At 48.6% G+C, this 16,722-nt stretch overlaps 1 protein-coding gene across 1 annotated transcript in view; it reads left to right on the forward strand.

Annotated features, from left to right (window-relative positions):
- The window catches only part of GKAP1 (G kinase anchoring protein 1), a 282,106-nt gene that overhangs the window by 73,522 nt on the left and 191,862 nt on the right, over positions 1 to 16,722 (forward strand). Inside the window, exon 7 of the mRNA XM_030193693.1 lies at positions 8,034 to 8,168. Within this exon, the coding sequence (XP_030049553.1) occupies positions 8,034 to 8,168 (135 nt within the window). The remainder of the gene's footprint in view (positions 1 to 8,033; positions 8,169 to 16,722) is intronic.

Genomic DNA, 16,722 nt, shown 5'->3' on the forward strand with positions numbered 1-16,722 from the left:
TGACCTGGACAGCTGATAAAGAGTTTTGGGGACTCTAAAATTGCCAGAGGAGTGGAGGAGTAGCCTAGTGGTTAGAGCACCAGTCTTGACATCCAGAGGTGGCCAGTTCAAATCTCACTGCTGCTCCTTGTGATCTTGGGCAAGTCACTTAATCCTCCATTGCCTCAGGTACAAAATTCATACCTAGTGTACCTGAATGTAACTCACCTTGAGCTACTACTGAAAAAGGTGTGAGCAATATCCAAATCAATAAATAAGCCCAAGGGAACCAGTCAAAGCTTTTCGGCTCGTGGCAGATTTTGTGAGCCTCACTGGTACCATCCAGATCAGGCAGGTGCCTCCCAGCGGCCGCGATATTTCCACAGGGGGCAGTCACTTTGGAGTGGTCTCAGGGGGCAGGAACACTGGACCTTTCCATCCTGGACAGCTCTGCAGTTCTCAGTCAAGGTGTTGGGGCCCTTCCCTTCTGTGGCCATCTTGGGAGCAATTTCAGTTTTTGTGGGCCCAAATCACTGATATCCAGTGGGTCCTGGAAGTCATCAGGGATGGTTATGCTGTGGAGTTTGCACAGCCTCTGTGGGACTGTTTCTTGGTATCTCCTTGCTGCTCCCACTGGGAGGCAGAGGTGGTCGGAGAGACTCTGCGACTGTGAGCCACTGTGCTGGTCTCTCAGGCACAATTAGGTACAGGAAGATATTGACTGTAGTTGCAAAAACCTCAGAAAGGTGGTATTTCAAGTCCCATTTCCCTTTCCCTTTCCAACTACTTCATCATGCTCAAGAAGGAAGGCATATTTCATCCTATTCTGAATCTCAAGTGAGTCAACAGAGCTCTATGGGTGTCTCATTTCCTTATGGCGGACCTGGGGGGTGAGTTCCTTATCTCTCTCAATCTCTCCAAAGCATACCTGCATGTTCTCATTAGGCCTGCCCATCAGCATTTCCTGCGTTTTGTTGTTCTAGGTTAGCATTGGCAATTTTGTTCTCTTGTGGTGGCACCCAGAACCTTCTCCAACGTGATGGTCGTCATGGCAATGACCTTGCACAGGGAGGGCATCCTGGTTCACCCTTACCTGGATGATTGGTTGATTCAAGTGACACCAGCATGGGAGAGTGCTTAAGCCACAGAGGGGGTGATTCAGTGATCAGATGAGCTTGGCTGGGTGGTCAACCATTCTAAGAGGAGACCGGTGCCTTCACAAGTGATCAAGTATTTGGGGGTGCACTTCGATACCTGTCTGGCCCTGCTGTGGGTGTGGGTTATCTTCAGGTGTTAGAATCCATGGTAGTGATTATAGAGGTGGTCTCGTGGACCAGGGCTCACTTGCCTGCCTGCAATATGCTGCTGGAAGTGCATCTGCTAGTGCTGGATCGCAATGTACTAGCCCCAAGTTGGCTGTCTCCTGTCCGCTCTGACCATAGGTGACATAAGCCTGCTTCCCAGACCTCAATACCTTTGTTATTTAATCTGCATCTCCCGTGTGGCTTAGTTGGGGGATGGTGTACGCCGCTAAATTTTGCACTTAAAATCATGGTGCTTCACTTTTGTGTGACCCTTTGTTTCTGTTGCTTCTTTCCTACTTCCTGTCGGGGGGTCTGGCTGTACAAATGTGGACTATCACATCAGTCCAGTTTTTTTTATCCCTGTACTTCTCTGTAATTGGCAAGATTCTCTTTTCAGTTCTTGTCCCTCTCCCCAAGTACATTCTGTTTTGCTAGTGGGGAGCAGGAGGTAGGGAAAGAGACTGTTTTAGCAGCCTTTCTTAGTGAGATCTACTCCCATCTAGACAAAAACCAAGTCAATCTTGTGGCTTCTTTGAATCCCTCCGCTGTTTCGATCTGGTTAATTGTTCACTGCTTCTCTCTTGTCTCTGTTCTCTAAGTTTTGCCGGAAAAATATTAGCCTGGTTCACCATTTTTTATCTCAGACCACTTCTACCTCCTTCCCCATGCACATGTGGGTCATGTCCCTGACCTGCATCTCTCCGTTGGACTACTTAATTGTAGATCAATGCATTCTAAAACATCCTTGATATGAAACGTTATCATGTCCTCTCACTTAGACATTTTGTGCTGCATAAAAACTTAGATCAAAAATGGTGAAGCGAGTTACCTCTATGAATTCCTTCCTCCAGGGTTCGATGTCATCTCTCTTGCTAGAGCCTCTATGGTTGGTAGTGGCCTCGCCATTTTTTACTCCTCTGCTTTTCAGGTTGTGGAATTCTCTCTAACTACCTCTTTCTCTACCCTGTGCTGAAGTCTTGGCTCTCAGGATAGACTTTCTCTCCCATAACCCCCTCCTCTTTTACTGTGCCCTGTCAATGTCTCAGTCTCAGTGGGACTCCTTTTCCCAAGCTCTAGCTGAAGCTACCATCTGTTCCTCTAATTCTTAGTATGCTCAGAGATTTCAATGTCTATTCTGATATTTATTTATTTGGATTTTGCTCACACCTTTTTCAGAAGTAGCTCAAGGTGAGTTACATTCAGGTACACTGGATAGACTCTCGAGCAACCTTGTGCTAAGAGTTTTCTTTCCCATTTGTCTGACCTTGACCTTTTACAATGGGTTACCTTCCCTACTCATCAATGAGGTCACACCCTTGATCTTGTTCTTTCCCCAATGAATGAATAAACCCTTCCCCTTAACTTTTAACTTTTTCCTGCTTTCATGTCCCGTGTTCTGATCATCTTTTAGTTTGTTTTTCCATGGTCTTTCAAACTCAGGTTTCTTCTCCTGTTTCTCAGGTTCTTCCTGTAATGTCTGTGTTTTTGTCTCAGATTGATCTACCGCCTTCCCTTTTTGATCCCCCCCCCCCCCCCCCCCCCCACACACACACACACACACACACTTCTCCTCAGGTGTAGAGGAGCAAGCGGTTTGCCTGCACACCACTCTATCTAGAGCCCTAGATCAGATTGCCCAACTAAAACCCTCTCAGCCCTCCTTTGTGTGATGGAAAAGAATGAGAATTGGAGTGCAGTGAGCAGGTTCTGGGTTTAAACAAAATCATGTCTTTGATTTGGTTGGGAAGCAATGTGGAGCTTAACATAAGCATGGCTGTACTGGGACAGATCAAAGGTCCACCAAGCCCAGCATCTTGTCTCCAACAGTGGCCAATCCAGGTCACAAGTACCTGGCAAGATCCTAAAAGAGTAAGAACTTCTTCCTTCATGGTAGATGAGAATTGAAGCTGAATTGTTGCTGGGAGAAAGCTGCATCTTGGAAGCACTTTTCATTGAAAGAAAGCCTTTTCTGGTTTCCTGACTCAGTTACCTCTTGAAGAAGGAGATTGGCGTGGAGGTTATAGAACAGGATGAAGTTTGGAGAATCATGTTGGTGTCCTTGAAAGCAGTTATATCCTTATCTCTTGTGATATTCTCTCCTGTATAAGGAATGTTGGTGAGCCCTTCTGCCACATCTTTATGGCAGCCAGCTGCATACAGCCATGAGAGCCTGTTAATCTGTAGGCATTGCAGAAGTACTCCATGACATCTCAAAAGCATCTTATGTTGACCCGTTAGTGAACAGAATTCACCTTGAACCTCTGGAGCAAAGGTTCTCAACCCAGTCTCTGGACACACCTAGCCAGTCAGGTTGGGATTCTATTCCAGGTACTTCCTTGTGCAAAAGAAAACAGGGGGGATGCGTCCCATCCTAGACATAAGGGCCCTGAACAAATTCCTAGTCTGAGATGTTCAGGATGGTTTCCCTGGGCACCCTTCTTCCCATGATTCAGGAGAACGATTGGCTGTGCTCTCTGGACTTAAAGGATGCTTACATTCGCATCTTGATACTTCCAGCTCACAGAAAGTATCTTCGGTTTCGGCTAGGAACACAGCACTTTCAGTACCATGTGCTGCCCTTTGGTCTGGCGTCTGCACCCAGAGTGTTTACAAAGTGTCTAGTAGTAGTCGCAGCGTCGCTACACAGACTGGGAGTGCATGTGTTTCCTTATCTCGATGATTGGCTGGTGAAGAGCACCTTGGAGGAAGGTGCTCTGGAGTCTATGCGAATGACTATTCAGGTGCTAGAGCTACTGGGGTTTGTAATAAATTACTCCAAATCCCATCTCACACCTGTTCAAAAATTGGAATTCATTGAAGCACTGCTGGACACAAAGACAGCTCAGGCTTATCTTCCCGAGACAAGGGCAGACAACCTCCTGTCCCTGGTGTCCACATTTTGAGCATCTTAGCAGATCACGGCTTAGCAGATGTTGAGACTTCTGGGCCACATGGCCTCCACAGTTCATGTAACTCCCATGGCATGTCTACATATGAGATCAGCTCAATGGACCCTAGCTTCCCAGTGGTATCAAGCTGCGGGGAATCTGGAGAATGTGATCCAACTGTCACCAAATTTCAAAATTCTCTTCAGTGGTGGGCAATCCGATCCAATTTGATCATGGGACGACCATTCCAAATTCCTCAGCCGCAAAAGTGCTGACGACGGATGCTTCCCCCCTAGGGTGGGGAGCTCATGTAGATAGGCTTCACACTCAAGGAGCCTGGTCCTTCCGGGGAACAGCTCTTCAGATCAACCTTCTGGAATTACGAGTGATCTGGAACGCTCTAAAGGCTTTCAGAAATCGGCTGTCCAACCAAATCATCTTGATTCAAACAGACAATCAGGTTACGATGTATTACACCAACAAGCAGGGGGACACCGGATCTCACCCTCTGTGTCAGGAAGCTGTTCAGATGTGGCTTTGGGCACGCTAACAGGGCATGTTTCTCCAAGCCACTTATCTGGCAGGCATAAACAACAGTCTGGCCGACAGGCTGAGCAGGGTAATGCAACCTCGCGAGTGGTCACTGAACATGGTCGTAGCCCGTAAAATCTTCTGAGCGTGGAGCACCCCCTCGGTGGATCTTCTTGCCACTCAGATCAATCACAAGGTCCCGCAGTTCTGTTCCAAGCTTCAGGCCCACGACAGACTAACATCAGATGCCTTTCTCCTACATTGAGGATCAGGCCTCCCATACCTCTAGAAGGGAAGACTTTGCTGAAACTCAAGCAAGACTGTGAAACCATGATCCTGATTGCACCCTATTGGCCGCGTCAGATTTGGTTCCCTCTTCTTCTGGAGTTGTCCTCCGAAAAACCATGGAGATTGGAGTGTTTTCCAACCCTCAGAACGTGGGGTCGCTTCTATATCCCAACCTCCAGTCTATGGCTCTCACGGCCTGGATGTTGAGAGTTTAGAATTTGCCTCCTTGGGTCTTTTGGAGGGTGTCTCCCGAGTCTTGCTTCCAGAAAAGATTCCACGAAGAGGTGTTACTCTTTCAAATGGAGGAGGTTTGCCGTCTGGTGTGACAGCAAGGTCCTCTCTCTTGTCTTACACAGACCCTGCTTGAATGCCTTCTACACTTGTCAGAGTCTGGTCTCAAGACCAACTCTGTAAGGGTTCACCTCAGTGCAATTAGTGCTTATCATTGGCGTGTAGAGTGTAAGCCTATCTCTGGACAGCCTTTAATTAATTAATTTATTTAGATTTACTCACACCTTTTTCAGTAGTAGCTCAAGGTGAGTTACATTCAGGTACACTTGGGTATTTCTCTGTCCCAGGGGGGCTCACAATCTAAGTTTGTACCTGAGGCAATGGAGGGTTAAGTGATTTGCCCAAGATCACAAGGAGCAGCAGTGGGATTTGAACCAGGCACCTCTGGATGTCAAGACCAGTGCTCTAACCACTAGGCCACTCCTCCATTCCGCTTCATAAGAGGTTTGCTTTTGTCAAAGCCCCCTGTAAAACCTCCACCAGTGTCATGGGATCTCACCGTCGTTCTCACCCAGCTGATGAAAGCTCCTTTTGAGCCATTGAATTCCTGCCATCTGAAGTACTTGACCCGGAACGTCATTTTCTTAGTGGCTGTTACTTCAGCTCGTAGGGTCCGTGAGCTTCAGGCCTTAGTAGTGGATGCACCTTATACGAAGTTTCATCACAACAGGGTAGTCCTCCATGCACACCCTAAGTTCCTGCCGAAGGTGGTGTCGGAGTTCCATTTGAACCAGTCAATTGTCTTGCCAACATTTTTTTCTCCGACCTCATTCCCACCCTGGCAAGAGCAGTTTGCACACCTTGGACTGCAAGAGAGCATTGGCCTTTTACATGGAGCAGACGAAGCCCTTCAGACAGTCTGCCCAGTTGTTTGTTTCTTTCGATCCCAACAGGAGAGGAGTCACCATCGGAAAACACACAATCTCCAATTGGCTAGCGGATTGCATTTCCTTCACTTATGCCCAAGTTGGGCTGACTCTGGAGGGCCATGTCATGGCTTATAATATTAGAGCTGGAAGCTTGGAGGTGGGGCTGGGATTCCCTGCCTGGACGTTAGTCCCGTTGGTGATAAAGGGTGGTTCCCCCTGAGGAAGAGCTACGAAATGCGGTCTCGCATTGGGGAACTTTGGAGTATACCAACTATGTGGGTTTAATTTACTTATCCCTGGAAGCCTCCCACTTACCTGAGGCATTCTTTGGCTGTCTTTAATTTAAAGGTTTGATCGTTTGCAGGAGGATCACAGAAGATTTGTGTGACTTTGCAATTCCCAGTGCTTCTCTGTGGTTTTTTTTTTATCACAGGGATAAGAATTTTTTTATCACAGGGATAAGAACAGTGGCTTTATATTGCAGTGGAGTTTTTTTCTTTCTTCACTTGAGAACTTGTTGGATACAAAGATCAGCAATGTTCAACATTTGCTACAATTATTAAGAACTGGGTTTAGGGTGCCCTTGTTTTTTTAGGGCTCATTGACTGATCTTTATTGAGACTGTGCTTTGATGATACACAGAGACTGAAGAAACTGCAATTTAGGGTTTATGTTCAATGTTCTTTGTGGGATTTATATATGTGATCAGGGTATAAGTCTGGTGTGGATGGCAGTGTGAGTGAGTTGCAGGGATATTATTTAGTAATTCTTTTAATGCACTGACTTGTTTTCACTAATAAAGATTTTGTAATTTATATAGAACAGGAGTACTGTTTGTTGTTGATGTTTTAGGTACCTCCTATTATATATATATATCCCCTATTAGGATTTTTATAATATTAGAGCCATGGCTGCGTCGGTGACTCACTTAAAGTCAGCCTCCATTGAAGAGATTTGCAAGGCTGCAACGTGGTCATCAGTCCACACATTCACATCTTACTACTACCTTGAGCAAGATACCCGATGCGACAGTCAGTTTGGGCAGTCAGTGCTGTAGAACCTGTTTGGGGTTTAGAATCCAACTCTACCCCACCCTAGGCCCTTTTTATTCTGTTCCAGGCTGCACTCTCAGCTAGCTATATATTTTTTCAGGTCAATCTTCGTTATGTCCTCGCTGTTGCGAGGCCCAATTGACCAGCATTTGTTGTTTTGGGTGAGCCTGGATGCTAGGGATACCCCACGTGTGAGAATAAGCAGCCTGCTTGTCCTCGGAGAAAGCGAAGATACTTACCTGTTGCAGGTATTCTCCGAGGACAGCAGCCTGATTATTCTCACAATTCCTCCCATCTCCCCTTTGGAGTTGTTGTTGTTATGCTTTTTAATTTAACTGAGGTATGCGCTCGGGCGGCGGGTGGGAAGGCAGTCCGCTCGTGCTGCAAGCGCACCAGAAGACTCCAGAAAAACTTTTTTTTTGTTTTGCTATGGCAAAATGCCGGTTCCCAGGCCGACGCAGACGTCGACCTATGTGTGAGAATTATCAGCCTGCTGTCCTTGTAGAATACCTGCTACAGGTAAGTATCTTCACTATATGTGACTATGGTGAACTGCATTTTTACTGATCAAATGTCCATGTTTACAATGGAATTTATCCCCATAAGTTACAGTAAATTAGAAAAAATTAACACACTGTACCATTGGCTTTAATTAACTGAGCCTTTCCATGTAAGCTGTTAAATTTATGAATACTTTTATTTCTGTAGTGTTTAGCTTGGATATGATCAAATGCCTGTTCTCCATCTGATTTTCCCCTGCCTCCTGTTTTTTTGCCTGTTGATAGGGTTTTGCTTGTGACCAGTCTAAATCCCGAAGTTTGTTCTTAACAGGTGTTAATGGAAGATGAAGGATTTTTCAATAAACTGGATGATGATGTGCATAAAATACTTCTGAGGGAAAAGAGAAGAGAGCAGCTCACAGATGTTAATGGAATGAATTACTTTGCACCTCATGAACACAGTCAGGCATGTGAATTGAGTTTCTTTGAGTGTAGTAAGTTTTTAGGCCTGTCTCTTGGTCATTCTGCAAACATTTATACTACTCCCTGGCTCAGGAGCAGTATACCAAGTTAGTATTAAGGAATGTGAAGCTAAATCTCACAATCTGCAGTGTAAAATCCAACCTATCCCTGTGACACAGACCTTCATCTTCTGGCATCCTATGTTACCTGATAGAAGGTGCACCTTTTAATGTGGCACAGTTTTCTGCCAGTAAAAATGAGGGTGACACAGAGGCAAGCAATTCCTACATTGTGTACTTTTAATATCGGGCTTGCTTTCTATATTGAAACTGGAGAGGCTTAATTATTAGAGAAGCAACTTGAAATGGTGGTGCCTTCCCAAGCCCTAAGGTAACTGCAGCTAATTAGAGTAGACCAGGGATTTTCAGCCCAGTCCTCAGGACACACCAAAACAGATTTTGAGGATACCCACAATGAATATGCATATGAGAGATCTGCATGCACTACCTCCCTTGTATGCAATGCATATTCATTGTGGGTATCCTGAAAACCAGACTGTTTTGGTGTGTCCTGAGGACTGGGCTGAAAATCCCTGGTGTAGACTAAGGTGGTGAGAAGATAGAAGGGGAGAATGGAGGGTATCAGAGACTCTTGAGGAAACTAGAAGAGACACTTGAAGGGAGCCAAAAAATAGAGTATGAAAAGGCTACAAGAAGCTGAGAGGAGAATTTCTTGGCAAAGAAAGTAATGAAGGCGTGGGATGTGGGAAAGTATTTTGTGTGAAAGATGGGCATGGGAGTGGGGAGGGAGTGGAGGCCGCATGATAAAAGACAGTAAGATTTATTTCGGCATTATAGGATGGAGAGGTAGTAAAGTTGGGGTGAAGTGCTGTTCAGAAGCTTTATTGTATAACTAGCCGTTAAGCCCGTTAAAACGGGCGCGTATTGGAATGTTTTTTTTCCCAAGGCCCCCCTCCCGTTGCAGCTGCAAGGCCCCCTGCCATCCTCCTTCCCTGCCAGCTCCAAGGCCCCCTCTGTCCCTCCCTCCCAGCTCCAAGGCTCCATTCCTCCCCCCTTCCCAGCTGCAAGGCCCCCTGCCCTCCCTCCCTCCCAGTTCCAAGGCCCCAGGCCCTCCCCCCCAGCTCCCAAGGCCCCCTGCCCTCCCTCCCTCCCTCCCAGTTCCAAGGCCCCCTGCTCTCCCTCACAACTGTAAGGGGCCCCATTCCCTCACAACTGTAAGGGGCCCCCTGCCCTCCCTCCCAGCTCCAAGGCTCCAGTCCTCCCCCCTTCCCAGCTGCAAGGCCCCCTGCCTGCCCTCCCTCCCTCCCAGTTCCAAGGCCCCAGGCCCTCCCCCCCAGCTCCCAAGGCGCCCTTCCCTGCCTCCCAGTTCCAAGGCCCCAGGCCCTCTCCCCCAGCTCCCAAGGCCCCCTTCCCGCCCTCCCCCCCAGCTCCCAAGGCCCCTTCCCTCCCTCCCTCCCAGTTCCAAGGCCCCCTGCTCTCCCTCACAACTGTAAGGGCCCCCCTGCTCTCCCTCCCAGCTCCACGGCTCCAGTCCTCCCCCCTTCCCAGCTGCAAGACCCCCCGCCCTCCCTCCCTCCCAGTTCCAAGGCCCCAGGCCCTCCCAGCTCCCAAGGCCCCCTTCCCTCCCTCCCTCCCAGTTCCAAGGCCCCCTGCTCTCCCTCACAACTGTAAGGGCCCCCCTGCCCTCCTTCCCAGCTCCAGTCCTCCCCGCTTCCCAGCTGCAAGGCCCCCCCCAGCTCCCAAGGCCCCCTTCCCTCCCTCCCAGTTCCAAGGCCCCCTGCTCTCCCTCACAACTGTAAGGGTCTCCCTCACAACTGTAAGGGCCCCCCTGCCCTCCCTCCCAGCTCCAAGGCTCCAGTCCTCCCCCCTTCCAGCTGCAAGTCCCCCCTGCCCTCCCTCCCAGTTCCAAGGCCCCAGGCCCCCCCAGCTCCCAAGGCCCCCTTTCCTCCCTCCCTCCCAGTTCCAAGGCCCCCCCCTTCTTCCCAGCCAGCTGGAAGGCCCCCTTCAGTCCAGCCCTCCCAGCTCCAAGGCCCCCCTCTTTCTGAGACCTCCCATGTCCCCCCCCCCCCAAGGTAGCCGCTCCCGCCCCCCCCCCCCCCCACGCCGGAGTCGCCACCACCCCCCCCCCCCTTCACCCGGCCCGGGCCCTCTCTTCGTTATTCAACTTATAGCAGCGCCGAAACAGCAGCAAGCAGCAGCTCCCGTTGGCCTAGTTCCTTCACTGCCTGTGCCCGCCCTCGTGTGACGTCACGTCGGCGAGGGCGGGGCACAGGCAGTGAAGGAAGGCCAACGGGAGCTGCTGCTTGCTGCTGTTTCGGCGCTGCTGTAAGTTGAATAACGAAGAGAGGGCCCGGGCCGGGTGAAGGGGGGGGGTGGGGGCGACTCCGGGGGGGGGGGGGGCGGTAACGGCTACCTTGGGGGGGGGGGAGCGGTAGCGACGTCAGCGGTTCCCTCCCTCCCCTTCCGCGCAGTTTCCCTCTCTGTCCCGCCCCCTCCCGTCATCACGTCTTGACGCGGGGGCGGGACATTTGCGCATTTGCAGGTGAGTCGGTCACTTGCCATTTATAGGTTTGATATTCCATACTTGTGATTGTTATAAAAACATTTGTTGAATAAATCATTATAAACTTGAATGAATCGTTAAAGGTAATAGTGCTAGCAAAAATAAAAATCATTAGATAACTTATAATTTGACAGAATTTTTAAAGTTCTCCATTTTAGTTTTTTAATTCCTAAGGAAGTATTTATTTATTTATTTATTTATTTATTACATTTGTATCCCACATTATCCCACCTCTTTGCAGGCTCAATGTATTCATGTTGCTTCTTATCAAATCTTATTGTTATGTATTGGATTTGTCAGAGATGCTTTCAGCATGAATCTTTTGCAGCATGATCGAAGTAGCCAGAGAGGTTTAACAAACATGGTATACAAACATAAATAACAAAAGGTATACAGCATGAAATGAACACTGGTAAAAGAGGCCTTGACTAATTTTATGTTTATTTAGGAGGCAGCAACTGAGACTGCCCCCCTCTCTCACCCCAATGTTGCCACCAAAGTTGACAGTTGGGAGGGAAGAGGGATCTCCACAGGGCTTGGTCCACAAAGACTGTTTTTCCTTTCCATGGTTAAGGGAAAAGAAAGTTTAGTAAGTTAGGCCCCTAATGCACTGCTACAGGCCACTGGTAAAAGTATTTAGCCAGCGGTTCCCCTCCCTATCCTGCCTTTCTGCCTTCTTCACCTTGTCACCCAGTTTTTCTTTGCTCTCTCCCCACCATGAGGCTCATACAGATGCATTAGAGCAACTGATCACATAGCTTCTAACATGAGGTTCCCACAAAAGATTTATCATGGGATACAGTAATCAAAGAGCATTCAGATTACTGCCCTGTTAAAATCATGGCAGTAACCTGCAGCTCATTTTGAAATGTCACCCTACCTTTCATTACAAGAGCAGTGATTGTCATCCTTCCTGTCAGTGTGTGAGCCATTCAAAATAAATAAAAAGACATGGAAGTGAAATCAGCATTGCCCCCCCCCCCTTTGAACTGAACCCACAATCCCTGGTGTCTAGTGGCACCCCTCTCCGCCCCCACTGACATGACTTCCTTCCTTCCCCCACCTCAAAATAAAACCCACTCCCAGGTAGTCTAGTGGTCCCCCTCCCCCCACCATCCCCATGACCCCAATTTTAAAAAAACTAAAAATTCCTAGTGTTAGCAGTCCGACCCCCAAAGGTTATACCTTAAGAAGCAGGAGCGCCGCCCACATGATCTTGCCTCCGGTGCTGTCAGCTTGAAAATGGCAGTAGGCAGAGTTAGCCCGCCATATAATGGACCTGGTGCGTTGCCATTATTCAAGATGGCAGCGCCGGAGGCAGGAGCAAGTGGGGCAATGCGCTTGTCTATTAAGGTAACATAAGAACATAAGCATTGCCGTACTGGGACAGACCAATGGTCCATCAATCCCAGTATCCTGTTTTCAGCAGTGGCCAAGCCAGGTCACAAGTAGCTGGCAAGATCACAAAAGAGTAAAACAGATTTTATGCTGCTTATCCGAGAAATAAGCAGTAGATTTTCCAAAGTCCATCATAATAATGGCTTATGGACTTTTCTTTTAGGAAATTATCTAAACCTTTTTTAAACCCCTTCATAGAAAGATTTCAGGTTTGTGAGGCAAGATTTCCCTTGGCTAATTCCATGTTAGCTTTGTCCCGTTAATCCATGCTTATATATATGCTCTGTAATTTTATTCTTGTTAATAATCTCTACCATTTCCCCCAGCACCAGTATTGGGTATGGCCTGACATGGGGAATGGAGGGCCTGGGGGAGGGGGTGGTGGGTGTCACTGGACACCAGGGATTTGAATTTTCTTGGGGGGGGGGGGAGGGGGCCACTAGATGCTATGGAATTCTTTTTTGACGTTGAGGAAAAAGGTGGGGTGGTCAGGTTGGGAAGGGAAGGATTACAGCTCATGTTGGAGGGTTACCGCTCATGTTATATTGGGCGAGGGAATTAGGGATGCCACTCAACTTTGGGGGGAAGAGGGAGCCACTAGACACCAGGGATTTTTTTTTAAATTGGAGGGGTAGGGTTGTCGTCAGGGTGCTGGTGCAGAAAACTGTTGGGGCAGGGGAACCTGGCAAAAGCCTTCTTGCAGTAACTACACTTCAAAAGTCAGTTCCCTTCTCTGCTTTGCCACGGAATACTTAATGGCCTCATCAAACCCCCCGTCATCCCCTCATACAGCCCCACATACATTCCCACACTCAATCCCACATACAGCCTTGCATAGCTGAACAGAATCCCCAGACCCAAAGCCGGGTACCCCAGCTGTTCCACACCTCCTTCCACTCCATTTGCAAACCCGTTCCTCCCGTTTTCTCGCAATCATTCCCAAGAACAAAAAGCACCATCCCCCTCCCCCCTACTATATAACCAGTCCAACCAAACAAACAACACAATCAACAAACAAGCCCCCCCCCCCCCCCGATGAGGGAGCCAAGCACTGCTAGACATGAAATTATTTAAGTATTGTACAAAAGCATACAATGTCCAAAGCAGACCGTCATATCATACAGAAGAAGCGTCCACCTCACTCTCGCTCCAAATAGATTCAATCAGCCATAGTAGAATTGTTGATCCAATGTGCTCATAGCGTGCCAAGCACAATCTCGGGTCAGGGACTCACTTCCCACTGCAAGCAGGGCATGCGCGCCCTCTGTTCACGTGTATGCATCACTACGTTCATCGCAGCGGGGCTCACTCTTTATTATTTCCACCTTCTGCCTGGGCCAAAGACTGGTTAATCATAAGCGTTGACAAAACTTTGCTCCTTCCACTCTGTCCATAACTGCAGGTTAATTGTTATTATACTGTGTGGTTGAGCAAATAGGCAAACCGTAACACTCCTGAGCCCCCGCATCCAAGAACTCCTAGCACTTCTGTGGCCCTTTCTTGATCATTTGGAAGTTTCCCCCAAAAAGCTTGTAGCTCTTCTACCTTTGTCAAAGTAAAAGTGCGATTATTATGGGTGATCCGTACCCTAGCCGGGTATTGGAATGCAAATTTAATTCCCTTCTCAAACAGCTTAGAGCAGTATGCTGCCTACATAGGCGCTGACTCCATGGGTGCTTGAGCATCCCCAATATTTCACCCACCGGAAGTTCCCTCCCTCCGAGTTTCAGGGTCGTCATCCCTCCCTTCCTCCCTCCCTCCCTTCGAGTTCCAGGGTCGTCGTCCCCTCCGAGTTCCAGGGTTGTCGTCCCTCCCTTCCTCCCTCCTTCCCTCCGAGTTCCAGGGTCCCCCTCCCTCCCAGTTCCAGGGTCGTCGTCCCTCCCTCCGAATTCCCTTTGAGTTCCTGGTCCCCTCCCTCCGAATTTTAAAAGTCATCTTGACTTACCTCGTCAGGGTTACTGCGGCCGGCAGCAGCGGTAAAAAGCGTGCAGGCTCGGCGTTTACTTCAGTTTTTCCTTCTCTCTCTCTCTCAGCTCTGGTCCCGCCCTCATTTCCTGTTTCCGCAAGGGCGGGACCAGAGCTGAGAGAGAGAGAAGGGAAAACTGAAGTAAGCACCGAGCCTGCACGCTTTTTACCGCTGCTGCCGGCCGCCGTAATCACGACGAGGTAGGTCAAGATAACTTTTAAAATTCAGAGGGAGGGGGCCTGGAACTGGGAGGAAGGGGGACCCTGGAACTCGGAGGGAAGGAGGGGGAACCCTGTGGAACTCGGAGGGAGGGGAGGGGGGACCCTGGAACTGGGAGGGAGAGGAGGCGGGGACCCTGTGGAACTCGGAGGGAGGGGGGACCCTGGAACTCGGAGGGAGGGAGACTGGGGGGACCCTGGAGGGAGGGGGGAACTCGGAGGGAGGAGGGACCCTGGAACTCGGAGGGAGGGGGGAGGGAAAGGAGAGAGAGAGGGGAGGGAGGGAGCCTGGAACTGGGAGGGAGGGAGGTGGGCCTGGAACTCGGAGGGGGGACGAGGGAGAGGGAGGGGGGCAAGGGGGAGGGGGATGGGGGGAGTGGGATGGGGGAATTCACCAGCTGTAAAAAAAAAAAAATTTCAGCACCCCGAATCATTTTGAAAAGTTGGCTCCTTTGGGTGCCTACAGCTTCCTCTGCTCCATGACTCAGAAGTCCTGAAATAGCAACAGCCGATTTCCCTTAAATTCCACCAGGCGCTGCTTCTTGTATTGCTCAAGTATGTTAGCTTTAATATCATAGTTCAAATACATTGCGATGACCGGCTTCGGCCTTCCAGTTTCCTCCCTTCTCGGTGTACTCGTTCCACCTGAACCCGGCCTACCTCTGAAGTGAGGCCCAGTTCGGGTAGCCAGTTCTCTGGCAGGTCTTTCAGCTCAGCGTCAGGGACAGATTCGGGGACACCAATGATCCTAATGTTGTTTCATCTCCCCCTGTTCTCCTGGTCTTCCACTCTGTCTAATAACGTACGGATCCACGTTTCTAGCGACACCAAATGATTCTCCTGGGCGGAGAGCCGTTCTTCCGCATGCTAGATTCTGGTCGCATGGCTGGGGATGCAGTCCTTTATTTCATCCTTGCCTGCGTATAGTTTATCTTATCGTCTAATAGCTGTGACATGTGCCTCATGGATACCTGCACCATGTCTTCGTGCAACGGAGCTAGGTCCAAGCACTGTTGGGGCGGGGATGGCGACGCCATCTTGTTTTTCACCGTGCTTCCTTTCTCCTTCCCCGATCACAGCGCTTTCACCGGCATTTCATTTTCCCAAGCCCTTTAAAAGCGTACCATCAGCAGCTACTCACTCTCATGAGCCTCGTAAAACTTTTTAACTAGTGTTACTGTGCCATTTTCGTTGGTTTAAATGAAAAGTCGAGGGGAGGGAAGCTGAGCTAGCAGGCGTTTGCTCAGTCCACTGGCATCACGTTACCCCCATGTTTTATTTTTTATGCTGAATCTTTTTCCAGAGTTGGTTGAGGCTTAATTTAATTAATTTGGCTTCCGTTGTACCTGGTGTTTAGTAGTCTGTCTTTAGGGGAGGGGCAGCTTCCTGGAGAATTAGGAACCTCTGAGAAGCACTGCAAGTCTGAAGCTAACATTTTGAATTTATGTTTTCAGATTTTTGTGTTTTGGATTGTTTCATAAATTCTAAACTGCTCTCTTATCTGTTTGTCCTTCTCTCTCAATATGTTTCTTATAATCTGCTGACTTTACCTCTATACTATGTTAAAAGAAAACAAAAAAAAACCCTTCCTTTCCTCTGACTTAGAGAGCTACAGGTTCCTATAAGTTGCTATATTCTGTCCTTCTCACAAAAGTGGGGACACAGAAGAAGTGGGAAATACAGGCCGGTAAGCCTCACGTCGGTGGTTGGAAAAATAATGGCAGTGTTGCTGAAGGAAAAGATAGCTTTCTAGAATCCAATGAGCTGAAGGATCCGAGGCAACATGGGTTTACCAAAGGAAAATCCTGCCAAATGAATCTGATTTTCTTTGAGTGACCAAAGAGCTATGTGAATGACCTGCGTTAGATGTAATCTATTTGGATTTCAGCAAAGCTTTTGATAACGGTTTCTCAAAGAAGACTCATGAACATGCTGAGAGGGCTGAATTTAGGCCCTAAAGTGGTGATCTGGATAGGAAACTGGTTGACTGACAGGCGGCAGAGGGTTGTGGTAAATGGAATCTACTCGTTGGAAAGGAAGGTGAGTAGTGGAGTATCTCAGGGGTCGGTACTGGGGCCAATTCTGTTTTTTATATTTGTGAGAGATGTTGCTGAAGGGTTAGATGGATAAGTGTTCCTCTTTGTGGATAACATAAGATAGCCAGTAGAGTGGATACCCCGGAGGGAGAAGAAACCATGAGAAGAGCTCGCCAAAAATTAGAAGACTGGTCAAATGTCTTGCAGTTAAAATTTAATGCCAAGAAGTGCAGAGTGATGCATTTGGGGTGCAGAAATCCAAAGGAGATGTACCAGATAGGAGGGGAGAGAGAAATAAGCACAGCTCAGGAGAGGGACCTCGGGGTGATAGTGTCTAAAGATCTTAAGGAGACAAAA

The sequence above is a fragment of the Microcaecilia unicolor genome, chromosome 2 (genome assembly GCF_901765095.1).
Source record: "Microcaecilia unicolor chromosome 2, aMicUni1.1, whole genome shotgun sequence".
Classification (NCBI taxonomy): Eukaryota; Metazoa; Chordata; class Amphibia; order Gymnophiona; family Siphonopidae; genus Microcaecilia; species Microcaecilia unicolor.